General features: G+C 47.9%; 1 protein-coding gene and 1 long non-coding RNA gene across 4 annotated transcripts in view; one reads left to right on the forward strand and one right to left on the reverse strand.

Annotated features, from left to right (window-relative positions):
* The window catches only part of LOC146064232 (uncharacterized), a 32,314-nt gene extending 18,104 nt beyond the window's left edge, over positions 1 to 14,210 (reverse strand). For 2 of the 3 annotated variants that reach the window (XR_014471769.1, XR_014471768.1), the window contains exons 1-3: positions 14,005 to 14,210; positions 12,661 to 12,761; positions 3,640 to 3,770 (exon numbers count right to left, since the gene is read on the reverse strand). This is a non-coding gene — a long non-coding RNA (uncharacterized LOC146064232). The remainder of the gene's footprint in view (positions 1 to 3,639; positions 3,771 to 12,660; positions 12,762 to 14,004) is intronic. The other variant, XR_014471770.1, reaches the window with a different exon arrangement.
* The window catches only part of CHRNG (cholinergic receptor nicotinic gamma subunit), a 45,475-nt gene that overhangs the window by 22,641 nt on the left and 6,856 nt on the right, over positions 1 to 15,978 (forward strand). The window contains exons 6-8 of the mRNA XM_083177478.1: positions 120 to 217; positions 2,618 to 2,818; positions 15,322 to 15,436. Coding sequence (XP_083033604.1) covers positions 120 to 217; positions 2,618 to 2,818; positions 15,322 to 15,436 — 414 coding nt within the window. The remainder of the gene's footprint in view (positions 1 to 119; positions 218 to 2,617; positions 2,819 to 15,321; positions 15,437 to 15,978) is intronic.

The following is a 15,978-nucleotide window of genomic DNA, read 5'->3' on the forward strand; positions in this document are numbered from 1 at the left end:
TGTCAACCTAATGACCATATCCCCACCCATGGTAGCTATGCCCTTGCTAGTTGATTCCTCATAAACTGCACAATTATGTTGCTTGCAGATTTGTTTAACAATTGTTCCTCTTTAACTAGGTCACAAACATATAATGCCAATGAGATTGAGTTACTCCTGACAGTCAAAGATGGGACGACAATAGAGTGGATTGAAATAGACCCAGAAGCTTTCACAGGTAAATACAACAACATCTAAATAGTAGTGCAACAAGGAGGGATGATTCTGAATTGGAAACTTTGAATCATGAAAAACCTACAGAGCTCCTGCGCTAATCAGTTTTCTAGAGCCGCTGGGAATCTAATGAAGATAGAGCTGGGGTTGAGTTCAGCCTTTCAAAGGAGCTGGATTTTGTGGGTGGGGCAATTGACACTGGATCAGCTGGCTGATCTGATAGTCATTTATACTTTAGCCATACTTGCCTACTTTTGAAAACTAGTTTCAGGGAGTTTCTAGTTAGGAATAGAATTGAATAGAATGTCATGCTCCACCTAAAGGGTGTGTCTCCATATATGGAGAGATTGTAAAAGTGATTGTGACCGTGGCACCTAGAAACGTGGGTGTGTAATTTAAAATTACTTATATACAAATGTGGATGAGCCCCAAAGCAGTTAGTAAGAGCTACTATACTTGGTAAAGTGCTGGGAAATGGTGCTGATCATTCAGTGTAAAGGCCCCCATACATTAGGCCGACTTGTCCTTAGGACAAGTCGGACCCAATACTCCTGTGAGCCACCCGGCGGCTCCCCGGGAGGCTCACATACAATTTGGCACTTGATGAGCCAAATTTTACATGTGATAAATCGCTTGCAATTTATCACATGTATGGGGAGCTGCAGCGGGCGGCGACGGGCAGGGGGCGGGCGGTGAGGGGCATGGGGGCCGGTGGTGATCAGGGGCAGCAGTGGGGCGGGCAGCGGGGGTACTGAGTGCTGACCTGGGGGTGGTGTGGTCAGCAGCAGGGCTCATCAGGGGGACGCCGGAGCGGGCAGCGGGTCCTGACGCTGTAACTAGCCGGCGGCGCCTGTGTGTGATGATCTGGCCGGGCGCTGTGATCATTCACATATATTATTCAGCAGTGCTGCGGGACGGACGGGGCCGGGCAGTGGCGGGTATTATATTTTTAAAACACCTGTCAAATGACTAGCCATTCTCTGATTGGCTGAGAGCTCTCAGCCAATGACTGACCGTTTTCTGAGAGCTCTCAGCCAATCAGAGAACGGCTAGTCATTTGACAGGTGTTTTAAAAATATAATACCCGCCACTGCCCGGCCCCGTCCGTCCCGCAGCGCTGCTGAATGATATATGTGAATGATCACAGCGCCCGGCCAGATCATCACACACAGGCGCCGCTGACTAGTTACAGCGTCAGGACCCGCTGCCCACTCCGGCGTCCCCCTGATGAGCCCTGCTGCTGACCACACCGCCCCCAGGTCAGCACTCACCGGTGCTGCCAGCTAACAGGGAGGTCGGACGTGATCGTATGTACTAACCGTCCGACCTCCCTGATCCGATCCAATGCGCACGGGACCGCGCATCGGATCGGATCAGATGTCACAGTCCTGCGATTTTGGGCCGATTTCACCCAGTTATCGGCACAAAGTGCCGAAATCGGATGAAATCGGCCTAAAATCGCATAGTGTATGGGGGCCTTTAATGTATCTATCTCTCATTCCCTTTTCCCCAAAAAATGTAACAGTGTAATGTGGGCTAGGTGACATGAGGGAGATTGGTAGACTAATGAGGGAGAGAGGAAGATTGCTGCTATTTCAGAGAATCTCCTGCAGAATGCAGGAGGGTAGGCAGCTACAGTATGACTTTAGCCCAATACTTATGGGTGATATAATGAGCGATATTGGTAATTTAGGCACTTCTAAATTATATTGTTATAAAACAACACCCGAGGCACACTTTTGTGGGTTATTATCATCTGTGCATGTACAGAGGAGGGAAAGCACCATTAACGAGGGCCATTTCCCCTCCCCCTCTGCCAGCATCGGCAAGTGTGTATGCACTTGCCTATGCCTGCACCCCACCAGTTCCCCACAGATGCCGATATCGGCAGTGGCCAGGTTCACCCAATATGTATATGGGCCTGTTAGGTAGTGCTAATTGGATTGACTATGTGAAAGTTCTCTGTCATCTTGAAAAATAAAACAGACAGTTAAGGTGCGTACACACGGGGGGAGATATATTGCTAGCAATTTATTGCTTGCAATATATTGCTGAGCAATATATTGCTCAGTGTCTCCTTTTCAACAAGCGACCAGAGATGGTCGCTGTTGAAAACAAACCTCTGCTGGGGGTGCCACAGAGGTAATTAGCTGGTCGCAGGAGCAAGCTCCTGCGACCAGCGATTACAATGGGGCAGAAAACGGGAGCGCGCACCCAGCGATTTATCGCCGGGGCACACTCCCAATCACTGGCAATATGGTCGCCTGCGACCATATTCCCAGCGATTATAGCACCTATCTCCCCCGTGTGTACACAGCATCAAACTAAAGTGTTGTCATCAGCTTGGAAGTGTCCATATTACACCAAGTAAATGTTCTTGTTGATTTTCATTTGCTCCTCACAGAGAATGGGGAATGGGCAATAAAACACATGCCAGCTAAGAAGATCATCGATCCTCGTCTGTCTCCAGATGATATCAGTTATCAGGCAATTGTCTTCTACCTCATCATTCAGAGGAAGCCTCTTTTCTACATCATCAACATCATTGTTCCCTGTGTGCTTATCTCATTTGTCAGTGTGCTGGTTTACTTCCTACCTGCCAAAGGTATCATTCCGTACTATTGAATTTTCTGAACATATGCACTTCCTTTAACTTGCCTAAAATGTTCTGTTATAATTCAAATCTGCCTGGACTTTGAAGCTGGTTGCAATGTCTACACCACAGGTTCTCAAACTCGGTCCTCAGGACCCCACACAGGGCATGTTTTGCAGGTCTCACAAGTGAAATAATTAGCTCCACCTGTGAATCTTTTAAAATGTGTCAATGAGTAATGAATGCACCTTGCACCTGCCGGGTGACCTGGAAAACATGAACCGTGAGGACCGAGTTTGAGAACCACTGGTCTAGATAGACAGTCAATAGGTCAATTCCATATTATCGAATTGCATTCAGATGACATGGTCAAAAGGTCAGGATTAAAAGGTTGACAGGTAAAAGGTAAAAAAAAAGGTAAAAAAAAGATGCTGGATTTTTTCACAGAATGGCCTCGCGAATGCACGATACAATCCCTAAGCGAGCGTAGTTGGTGATCGATAATAGTCCGAATTGCAAAATCGCAGGTCTTTAATAAGGTCTGAATAACCCCTCATGGTTAGGAATAGTAACTTTGCCCGAAGTGTGGTGAGCGTATATGTGATACCCTGCTATACAATGCTTTGTTGTGATAATGAAGCATGCTAGAGTGAATTTATTTACAGTGGCGGATAAATCCCAGCAGCCTCTGCAAATGCACATAAAGTCAGTAGCATGTCACATGACCAGTGTCAGAAGGAGAGCGAGCAGTAGTTAGGCAGGGTAGTCTGTGAGGAGAGGTCTGGGGAGCAAGAGCATCAGACAGTGGGAGCACAGAGGGCGCTTATACTTACTGGGGGTATGCAGAGACGGCGGGGATTCCCTCTGGAGTTCTTGCAGCAAATTAAAAAAGGAGAGGTGTGGTAAGTCCAGCCCCAGTCCAGCATTCATCTTGCCTCCGGGCCCCTGGGACAAACTTACGCCACTGTGTACAGTGTTGTTACAGTGTTGTTACAAAGTGAGAAAGCCAGCAATTATTAGTTTATTACCTGATATTCAAAAGAAAGAAACACCGCTGTGGACATTCCTACAGTTAATATAATTACCTGCTAGAAGTATAGAAAAGGGAAGTAATTCATATACTTTATAGTTTATTACATACAGTATACATTTCCAATCATTGTGGTCACATATGTTGAAGCATAGAAAATGACACCCAAAAAACTTAAACTTGCGTCAACCTTTTTTTCTATCCTGTTGATATTTTGACCCTGTCAACCTAATGCACGTTGAACATATGGGGTCACCCTTATGACTGTATATCTAATTACTGTAGTAGTGTTCCTTCTAGCACCCGCCATATTTTAAAACCCAAGCAGTTCCTCTTCCCTGCCTGGGGTGTCGCTGTCTGCTGTGGGGATTCTAGTACAGGTCTGGTTTGCATATCAGTGCTGATATACAGACCACACTGTGAAGAAGCACTACAGAAGACAGCGACACCCCAGGCAGGGAAGAGGAACTGCATGGGTTTTAAAAGATGGCGGATGCTAGAATGAACACTGCTGTAGATATTAAATACCACACCACTTTGAAGCTCATATAAGCTCTAATGTAATATGGTGCTATTAGTGGTTGGATTTTACCGAATATCCACCACCCCGCCCAGTGTCAGTGAAGTCAGCTGAAGTCCGTGACTGCACTGGCTTCATTGTGACTGGCTGTGACTTCATATTGGAAGTCCTACTGCCAGTCACCCGCATGATAGTCAATCTCATTGGAAGGTGTATAGGTGCCCATACATGTTACAATTATTGTATACAATATCGCATCTCATCGCATCTCGGTTTTGCGATGATGAGATCTAGTACAAAAAGTGTGTGCTGCACATACTTTTTGTGCTAGATCTCATCTCATTGCAAAACTGAGATGCGATGAGATGCGATATTGTATACAATATTGTATACAATAATTGTAACGTGGATGGGCACCTTATCTTCTATGGGCTGCAGTCAGTGCAGCCGATAGAAGCTGGAGGTTTGTGCACCACAGCAACTGCGAATGTAATGGTCCTGGCACCTGCTGGATCGGGACCTGGGGTTGGCCTTTGTCTACTCTTCTGGGCATGGGGGGGTCTCAGCCCCTCTGCCAAATATAAGTAGGAGCTGCTGCTTCTGCTATTGATTTAACAAACTGCACAGGCATATAGCTATTTAAAGGCCAATAGTAATTAATAAGAGGAGTAAAATTAAGCTTTGTGATCACATTGATTATAAGAAAAGAATTAGAGGTGTAAGAGGCAGGTTGAAGTTTGGTGTCACTCTTTTGAGAAAAAACGTAAATAAAGGTTAAAGGTATATAAACACACACGAGTTACATCATTACTTGCATAAATAGGTGCTTAGCCATTCTACAGGGACAAGGGGTGCCGGCCGGCTCCCTGACAGTCAGGATTCCGACAGTCATCACTCCGACGTAGGAATCCCAACTGCTCCCTCGTGGGGTCCATGACCCCCATAGAGGGAGAATAAAATAGGTGGCGAGCGCAGCTCGCCACCGTGTCCGCAAGGGGTTTCATTGCACTCCCCATGCTGTGCAGTCGGGATTCTGACGTCTGACTAATGACTGTCGGAATCCCGACTGTCGGGTAATTATACCACAACCGGGACAAGAGCCTCCAGCTAATCTGTGTTACACAGCCAGTGTGTCAGAGTCAGGCTCACAACATTCAGCTGCCTGCAGCAGGTAGAATTAGGTTTCTTCCTCGCTCTCCATGGCAGCCATTACTCTGGGTATTCCCTTTCTCTCTCTAGGTTTAGACAGGTAGATTTGAAACTCCTCCCACCTTGGGTATATGTCTGCCTCCTCCCCTTCCTCTCCAGTCTTTTTTCCTGTCTCTAAGGGCCTTATTTTGGTTCATTCTTTCTGACAAAATCCTTCTTAGATGGACAAAACCATGTGCACTGCAGGGGGGCAGATGTAACATGTGCAGAGAGAATTAGATTTGGGTGAGTTATTTTGTTTCTGTGCAGGGAAAATACTGACTGCTTTATTTTTACACTGCAATATAGATCTCACTTTGAAGTAAAACCCCACCCAAATCTAATTCTCTCTGCACATGTTACATCTGCCCCCCTGCAGTGCACATGGTTTTGCCCATCTAAGAAGAATTTTGTCAGAAAGAATGAACCAAAATAAGGCCCTAAGTTAGACTAGGTAGGATAGGTTTGTTATTTTTGGTTTGTCCAGGCTTACCTCAGTATTGACAGCCAGACGTCCCTGCGTGGCCGGGCTGATATGGGTGACTACCCGGGGAGAAGAGGGTGCTCATCAGGCAGCGTCCTGCTCTGAGTTACCTTTGGGATGGCCGGCGGCACATGGCGGCAGAATGTGGACTTCGTCATCCCCCTAAGGTTTGTTCCGTGAGGAAGCGTCAGCCGGAAGCAAGAAGCCGGCTACTGAAGTCAGGACTGGAGGACGCGTGTACTGGGACGCGGCGGAAGTGACGCGAAGGTCCCTTTGCTGAAGTGAGTAGTAGCAGGCGGGTGGAAGCCGGGCTATTTCCTTCTCAGCTAATGGCGGAAGTAAACACACGGCGTCCGGAAGGACGCAATGCGCAGCTGCAGACGGCGGGCGCTGGGTTTAAAAGCGGCCTGGATCTGAGCGCTAGTACTCGTCAGAGCAGCGCTATTCGCAGTCATGGATCCAGAAGCTAGTCCTTCTCCCCTCATGCCTGAAACTGCTGTGGAGAGGTAAGCCCTCAGTGAGGTGCGATCTTTTGTAACATCCATTAGAACAGTTAGTGATAGGTTTTTCTGCTTAAATTCATAGTGTGTCTAAAGCTCCTGCAAAGAAGAAGGCAAAGACTAAGAATGTTATGAGTAATTGCATGTCATGTGATAAGGAGTTTACTGCAGAAAAAGGCATTAATCTGTGCAAGCAATGCAGACAAGCTACAGTATCACAGGCTGTGGACCTAACCCAGCTATTACAGTGGATGAAAAGCTCATTGGTCACTAAAGATGATCTTAAGGACATTCAGGGAACTAAAAGAACTAGGTCCCAAGCTAGCCTGGAGGGTGATGCGGATTCGGATCAGCCCATACTTAATGTGGATGACACAGACACATCAGAGCCAGAATCAGGTGAAATACCTGAAAAAGAGAGATCATTTAACCTAGATCTGGTGGAAAGCCTATTAAAATACATATATAAGGCTATGGATTATAAAGAGAAGGAGGATAGAGCCTCTAAGAGCAGAAGTTTTCCTGTGCACAAGGTGCTTAAGGATTTGATGCTGGATCAATGGCAGAATATTGACAAAAAATTCAGCAACTACAAGAGAGTGGAAAGGATGTTTCCTTTTAAAGATGAGTTACTGGAGAAGTACTGTAAATTGCCCAAAGTGGATGCGGCGGTATCCGAAGTCGTCTCCAAAACTACAATACTGCTGGAAGATGGGGCTAATTTAAGAGACAGTGGGGCAGATGTATTAAGCCTGGCGAAGAGATAAACTGGAGATAAAGTGGAGAAAAAGTGGAAGGAGATAACTCACCAGCCAATCAGCTTCCAACTGTCATATTTCTAACACTGCTGATTGGCTGGTGTGTTATCTCCTTCCACTTTTTCTCCACTGTATCTCCAGTTTATCTCTTCGCCAGGCTTAATACATCTGCCCCAGTATGGATAAGAAGGTAGAGATGGGCCTAAAGAAGTTGCATAATACTTCAACGGTTTCTCTGAAAGCGGGAGTCGCTATGGCTTCAACCTCGAGAGCGCTTAGAGTTTGGGGTACTAACATGGCGACGGACATAGATGAGAAAATATCAAGACAATATCTGATAAAGAATCTTAACATTATGATGAAGGCTATAGATTTCCTCTGCGAGGCATCACTCGATGTGGTAGAGTACTCAGTCAAATCCATGGCGGCAGGGATAGCAGCCAGAAGGGCCATATGGTTGCGAAGCTGGGCCGCAGATTCAAATTCGAAGAATCGCCTTATAGCCCTGCCCTATGAGGGTAACCTATTATTTGGGAGTAAGCTAGACTCCATTATTCATAGGATGTCAGGTGGAAAGTCTGCTAAGCTACCGCAGGATAGAAGACAGAGATTCCGAGGTCAATCTCCCAAGCAACATTTCAAGGAGGCTAGAAGCTATAGGCCCGGAAGACAGTACGGGAGGTTCAACTCAGGCAGTACAAGGCAGTCATTTCGCCAGTCCGCAAGAAGGGGTTACAGAAGATTCTGACAATTACTGCTTGAAGGAATGTGTCGCAGTAGGAGGGAGACTGACCAAGTTTGTGGACAAATGGAAGCTATCAATTCAGGACAGATGGGTTCTCTCAATTCTTACTCAAGGTTACAGTCTGGAATTCCAAAAAATCCCGTCAGGAAGAAGATTCATAAAGTCAAGAATGCCTGCGACAACAGAGGAAATAGAAGCATTAGAACTTATAATACAGGAAATGCTAAAATCAAAAGCACTAGAAAGAGTACCAGCGTGCGAAAGAGGGAGAGACTTCTACTCCAAGCTATTCCTAGTAAAGAAATCATCAGGAAATTACCGTGCAATATTAGATCTGAGGGAGCTGAATCTAAACATTCAGGCAAAGAAATTCCATATGGATACCCTACAGGTCATCCTTCTAGGCATAAATCAGATGGACTTCATGTGTTCAATAGATCTGAAGGATGCCTACTTTCATGTTCCGATAGCTATAAGAGATCGAAAGTTCCTCAGACTGATGGTCCTAAAACAACATCTCCAGTTCAAGTGTCTTCCGTTCGGTTTATCAGCCTCCCCGAGGGTGTTCACAAAGATACTAACAAGTTTAATAGCATTCATAAGAATGCAAGGAGTTGCAATTTGGTCCTACCTGGACGATTTACTGATATGCGGAAGAACAGAAGAAGAAGTAAGACATGCAGCCCGAATTACAATCACAATACTTCAAGATCATGGGTGGCTGATAAACGAAGGAAAGAGCCAACTGGAACCTCGTCAAAGAATTCAATTCCTAGTGGTTACTATAGATACAGTAGAGCACGCGGTATACTTATCAGAGGAGAGATGCGAAAGAATCCTAGATCTGGCCTTGCTGATACAATCACAGAAAAGGACGACATTAAGACAAATTCTCCGGATGCTGGGTATGATGTCATCTACCATAGGGATGATACCCTGGGCAAGGTGGCATATGAGAATTCTACAGAAGGAAGTGAGGCCCCTCACGAGAAGAGAAACAGACCTGGAGTACAAGGTAGAACTAAGTCAAAGGAGCAGACAATCCCTAAATTGGTGGTTGGACCCTCAATTAAGTCTGAGGAATACATCATTAAGTCAGCCTCTGTATCAGGTTATTACCACGGACGCAAGCGCGACAGGATGGGGAGCTCACTGTCAGGACGCGAAGTGCCAAGGTCTGTGGTCCCAAGAAGAAAGAGCAATGTCCTCGAACCAGAGGGAAATGAGAGCCGTAGTGAGAGCGCTAAGATTCTTTCAGGAGCACATCAGAAACACCCATGTCAAGATCAGATCAGACAACATGACGGTCGTAGCGTACGTGAATCGTCATGGAGGAACCAGGAGTATAAAACTCTGGGAAGAAGTCTCCGACATTATACCATGGGCAGAAAGAAATTTATGTTCCATATCCGCACTCCATGTCCCAGGGAAGGAGAACGGCCTTGCGGACTTCCTAAGCAGAAAGCAAGTGGTACCAGGCGAGTGGGAACTAAATCAAGGGGTGTTCCTAGAAGTCACAAGGAGGTTCGGGTACCCACAAATCGACCTTATGGCGGCGAAGCACAACATGAAGGTGAAGAGGTTCATGTCAAGAGAATATGTGACAGGGACAGAGGGCGTAGACGTGTTCGCGCAAAGATGGAAGTTCAATCTCGGGTACGTTTTTCCCCCTTTTCCCATGATCGCAAGAATTCTGAGGAAAATCAGGGAGGAGAGTGCCACAGTGATCATCATACTCCCATTCTGGCCAAGAAGAAGTTGGTTTCCTACAGTACTGAGGATGGCAGTCAAACACCCTTGGAGGCTACCACTCATCCCAAATCTTCTTCAACAGGGACCATTAGTACACCCAGACATCAAGACCCTGAGTCTGTCGGCATGGATACTGAACGGTTAATCCTAGTACGGAAAGGCTTATCCCAACAGGTGGCGCAGTTTCTGCTAAAAGCAAGAAAGAAGGTCTCGTCCAGAATCTACTATAGGGTGTGGAGTAAGTTTACGGAGTGGTCCAAATCATATCCAGAAAATATAAGAACGGGGATCCCTTGTGTACTTCAATTTCTATATGAAGGATTCTCTAAGGGCCTGGCGGCATTAACTCTGAGGGTACAAATCTCAGCCCTATCAGTCATGCTGGACAGCAAATTGTCTGATGACCCGCTCATAAAGAAGTTTTACCAGGCAATAAAGAGAGAGCGTCCTAGAATTAAGGAGCCAGTGGCCCCGTGGGACCTAAATTTGGTCCTTAATACCCTCATGATAGCCCCTTTTGAGCCTTTGGAAGAGGTGCACATGAAATTCGTTACTTGGAAGGTAGTCTTCCTTACAGCAGTCACGTCCGCACGCAGGGTGAGTGAGCTACAAGCCCTCTGGGCAGAACAACCGTACCTCAACATCCTTCACGATAGGGTTTTGTTGAGAACGAACTCTAAATTCCTCCCTAAGGTGGTTTCCAACTTTGCTCTGAATCAAGAGATCATTCTGCCAGCTTTTTTCCCGGAGCCAAAGACAGAGGAGGAGAGGAAGATGCATACGCTTGATATGCCTAGGGCTATTACTCTATATCTAAAAAGATCAGAGGGAAGCAGAAAATCCAAGCAACTATTTGTCTTACACTCAGGAGCAAGAAAGGGCGGAGCAGCCTCCAAGGTGACTATAGCTCGCTGGATAACGGAGACTATAGCGTTCGTTTACAAAGAAGGCGGCTTGGAGGTTCCAAGAGAGCTGAGGGCACACTCTACCAGGGCCATATCTACATCTTGGGCCAACAAGGCGAGACTCTCAGCAAAGGATATCTGTGCAGCAGCTACATGGAGTTCGCTACATACTTTTGTGAAACATTATAATGTGAACGTATCTCCTACCCATTTTGGGAAGGTGGTGCTACAACATGCTGTAATGCAATAATTCAATATATATATACTTAAGCATCATCTTGGTTGTGTCAATTTTTTCTTACTGGTCCCCCCCCTGTTTTTATGCTTTGGTACATCCCAGAGTAATGGCTGCCATGGAGAGCGAGGAAGAAAGGATTCAATTATACTTACGATAATTCCGTTTCTTCTGAGCTTCTCCATGGCAGCCTATAAATTTCCCTCCCTGTTTATGACATATATTAGAGACACTCAAAAGACTGGAGAGGAAGGGGAGGAGGCAGACATATACCCAAGGTGGGAGGAGTTTCAAATCTACCTGTCTAAACCTAGAGAGAGAGAGGGAATACCCAGAGTAATGGCTGCCATGGAGAAGCTCAGAAGAAACGGAATTATCGTAAGTATAATTGAATCCTTTCTCAAGCTGTTCCCATCTCATAGTTCATCTGGAGCACTGTCACTGAAGCACAGGCTGAGCAGTACCAGGCAGTGGCATGAGCCATATTGCAGGTGTTAGCAGGGGGCTCCTGGAACCAATCAACTCTGCAGCAACACTCTGGGAGTGCAGCAGAGCTTTGTTGGAAGAGCAGTGGTCACACTTGGAAACTACTGCGAACCACACAGGTGCTACTTTACATGTAGGTGCCCCTCCAGGCAGAGCCAGATTAAAGGGGGGGCCTCTAGCTAGGGCCCCCCTGTGGTTGGCATGTATTTAAAAAAATTTTTTGTTTTTTAGCTAAAGGTTTTGTGCATGGGAGTGGGGTTGTGCTGCAGCTTCAGCTATCTGCCAATCAGTGGCGTAACTATAAATTTTGCTCCCCCCTGCCAAAATAGTATCTGGCGCCCCCCCCCCCATAATGCTGCTTACACCATCATTTCACGTACACTGTATGCCACACACCGTATTGCCACTTACACTATACTCCACACACATAATGCCACTTACAATGTACACCACATACTGTAATGCCACTTACACTGTACGCCACACACCGTAATGCCACTTACACTGTACACCACATACTGTAATGCCACATACACTGTACACCACACTCATAATGCCACTTACACTGTACACCACACACATAATGCCACTTACATTGTACACCACACCGTAATGCCATTTAAACTGTACGCCACACACCATAATGCCACTTACACTGTACGCCACACACCATAATGCCACTTACACTGTATGCCACACACCGTAATACCATTTAAACTGTACGCCACACACCATAATGCCACTTACACTGTATACCACACACATAATGCCACTTACATTGTACACCGCACACAATGCCACTTACACTGTATGCCACACACTGTAAGCCACACACATAATGCCACTTACACTGTACACCACACACATAATGCCACTTAAACTGTACGCCACACACATAATGCCACTTACACTGTACACCACACACATAATGCCACTTACACTGTATGCCACACACATAATGCCACTTACACTGTACGCCACACACATAATGCCACTTACACTGTACGCCACACACCATGCCACTTACACTGTACGCCACACACCGTAATGCCACTTACACTGTACACCACACACTGTAATGCCACTTACACTGTACGCCACACACAGTAATGCACCTTACACTGTACGCTAGACATAAGGTAACACTCAATAGATGTCAGGCAGTAAGTCACCATGGGGAGAAGGAGCAGAACCCTCCCCACATCCACACAGACCCTCCCCAGTGCTTTACCAATAAAAAATTGTGCTTACCTGCATTCTTCAATTGTGTGGCACTGTACATGGTCTTGTGTTGGTCTTGCAGAAAACAGCCATGGAGGGGAGGCATGGGTACACATAAGGACATAACAGAGCTGCAGAGGTACAAATGGGGAAAGCAAAAGAGGAACACATGGGGGGTCAGAGGTAGAGATGGCAAAGGGTCACACATGGGGTGGAAAGGACACACATGGGGTGGGCAGGAGCAAGGGCACACATATGATGGACAGGGGCACACATGGGGTGGGTAGGGGCACACATGGGGTGGGCAGGGGCACACATGGGGTGGGCAGGAGCAAGGGCACACATATGATGGACAGGGACACATGGGGTGGGCAGGGGCACACATGGGGTGGGCAGGGGCACACATGGGGTGGGTAGGGGCACACATGGGGTGGACAGGGACACACATGGGGTGGGCAGGAGCAAGGGCACAAATATGATAGGCAGGGGCACACATGGGGTAGACAGGAGCAAGGGCACACATATGATGGACAGGGACACATGGGGTGGGCAGGGGCACACATGGGGTGGGCAGGGGCACACATGGGGTGGACAGGGACACACATGGGGTGGGCAGGAGCAAGGGCACAAATATGATAGGCAGGGGCACACATGGGGTAGGCAGGAGCAAGGGCACACATATGATGGACAGGGACACACATGGGTGGGTAGGGGCACACATGGGGTGGGTAGGGGCACACATGGGGTGGACAGGGACACACATGGGGTGGACAGGGACACATGGGATGGGCAGGGGCACACATGGGGTGGGCAGGGGCACACATGGGGTGGACATGGGCACACATGGGGTGGACAGGGGCACACATGGGGTGGGCAGGGGCACACATGGGGTGGGCAGGGGCACACATATGATGGACAGGGACACACATGGGTGGGCAGGAGCAAGCTGCACACATATGGCGAACAGGGGCATACATGGGATGGGTAGGGGCACACATGGGGTGGACAGGGACACACATGGGGTGGGCAGGGACACACATGGGATGGACAGGGACACACATGGGGTGGGCAGGGACACACATGGGGTAGGCAGGAGCAAGGGCACACATATGATGGACTGTGGACAGGGACACACATGGGGTGGGTAGGGGCACACATGGGGTGGACAGGGACACACATGGGGTGAGCAGGGGCACACATGGGGTGGGCAGGGGCACACATGGGGTGGGCAGGGGCACACATGGGGTGGGCAGGGGCACACATATGGTGGACAGGGGCACACATGGGGTGGGTAGGGGCACACATGGGGTGGGCAGGGGCACACATGGGGTAGGTAGAGGCAGTGGCACAGCTAGGGATAGAATCTAGACTTACAGTAAGCAGGGGAGGACAGCAGCCGAACTGAGAACGTGTAGCAGGAGATCTGGGGGCGGAGCAACACGTCGTACAGGAGGAAAAGGAAATGCAGAGAGGAAGCTTCTCAGGCTCAGCTGCTGCTGGGACTGGACTCACTGGAGGTTTAAGTGCGTGTGAGACTCCAGAGGGGGAGAGGACCGGCCAGGGGGATCGCGCTGCAGAGCTTTCTTTCTCCACTGCTGTAGCTTACTGCTGCCTGTCAGCTGTTTGACAGGAGCAGCAGGGACAGCGCTTGTCCTTCCTGCACTGCAGAGCGTGCTGAGCAGCCAGCGCCAGCTCTGTGTGCAGTCAGTGACCTTTCTTCAGTTCTCAGTGCGCCCAGCAGGCGCTGGCTCCTCCAAGCCATGGCGGGGGCTGCCTCAGCATAGCTACGCCCCTGCTGCCAATGTGACAATGATTAACGGTGCCAAGGCACACTGACTGCACAAGTGTGCAGTGCATTACTGGGAGTTGACTAAGTTCTATGACACTTTGCACAAGAGGTCAGAGGCTGAGAGGTTTGTGCTGAGCTCTGATTGGTGGGCCCATGGAGGACAGCAGCAGCAGTCTAGTCATGGGAGGGTTTTTAATCAGAGGCAGCACTGAGCCTGTGAGGTCTCCCACAGTCCTACAGAGTAAGGTGCAGAGGGACAAACACAGGTGTTTCATGTGGTAGATATACCCATGCAGTTTGCGGTCAGTATTGACAAGTGCAAGGGGGCCCCCCTGTCTAAAGTGCCCCGTGCCCCCCGAAGGCTTAATCTGGCACTGCCTTAAGGGCTTGTAGCCCATAGGTAGGCACAGAGTTACCTACTTTTAAAGTCTCCTCTCTGGGAGAAGTCCAGAGAGGAGACTGTCAGCAGCACTTTGGGGGGCGAGGCCTGATATAGACGTCATGAAGTCCTGCCCCCAGTACTGCAAATCCTGCAATTTGCAGGTTTTTTTTGGGGGGGGGGGGGGGCTAAATGATGCAATTTGCGTCTTTAACCCCACCCCCTCCCCCGAACAGCTGTGAATCGCGGGAAATTAATGCTGCTGCGGGGGGAGATGCGCACGGGGGGGGGGGGGGTGTTTGGGGGTTGGATGGGCACTGGGGGACTTGGTTTTCGGGAGCCACCCGGCCATTCCGGGAGGTTAGGCAACCCTGGTTATGCATCTCCATTGTCTGTGAAAGTAGATACATATCATAGAAGCTATAGAATAAATGGCTATAATAGCTGTAGTGATATAATTTTATTTCATTCAATTTCAATCAAGTAATAGTCTCTCCTTTTCATCTCTTTTCCCGGTTCTCAGCTGGAGGTCAGAAGTGCACAGTGTCCATCAACATCCTCCTGGCTCAGACTGTCTTCCTCTTCCTGATTGCTAAAAAGATTCCAGAAACCTCCACAGCTGTACCCCTGATTGTAAAGTGAGCCAAACCTCTGCTCTGAGCTCTAGATGTGGTCAGGTGTAGGCCTCACACATGCCTATTACGCTATATGAACAGTTTTATGCAAAACATTATTTCTAATATTGGTTGGGCTTTTTTTTATTAGGTAACATCCAATAAGTGTGAGAATCATTGCACACCAATTTACACAAATCTTTGGTACAGTGTCTCAACCAGATTAGTATGATAGAACACTGGCTTGGTTTTCACCACACCAGGTGTTAGGGTTAGCACCACCCGTCCAGGATTACTGCAGACAGTCTGGTAATTAAGACCTGCATCCGAAGTCTGGAGGGGTGGCATGCCCTGTCTAAGTAAGTAGAAAACTTCCCAACTAGACATTTTCTTTATGTATTGGGGTCCCAATGTACTGCAAGCAATGCTGCACCTTCCATTAGGCAAGTGATAACTTTTTATTTATTATAATGAAACAAAGAGCAATTGTATCCATAGTTGCCTACCCTCCTGCATTCTGCAGGAGACTCCCTGAAATAGCAGCAATCTCCCTCTCTCCCTCATTA

This window comes from Crinia signifera, chromosome 3 (genome assembly GCF_055691185.1).
Source record: "Crinia signifera chromosome 3, ASM5569118v1, whole genome shotgun sequence".
NCBI lineage: Eukaryota > Metazoa > Chordata > Amphibia > Anura > Myobatrachidae > Crinia > Crinia signifera.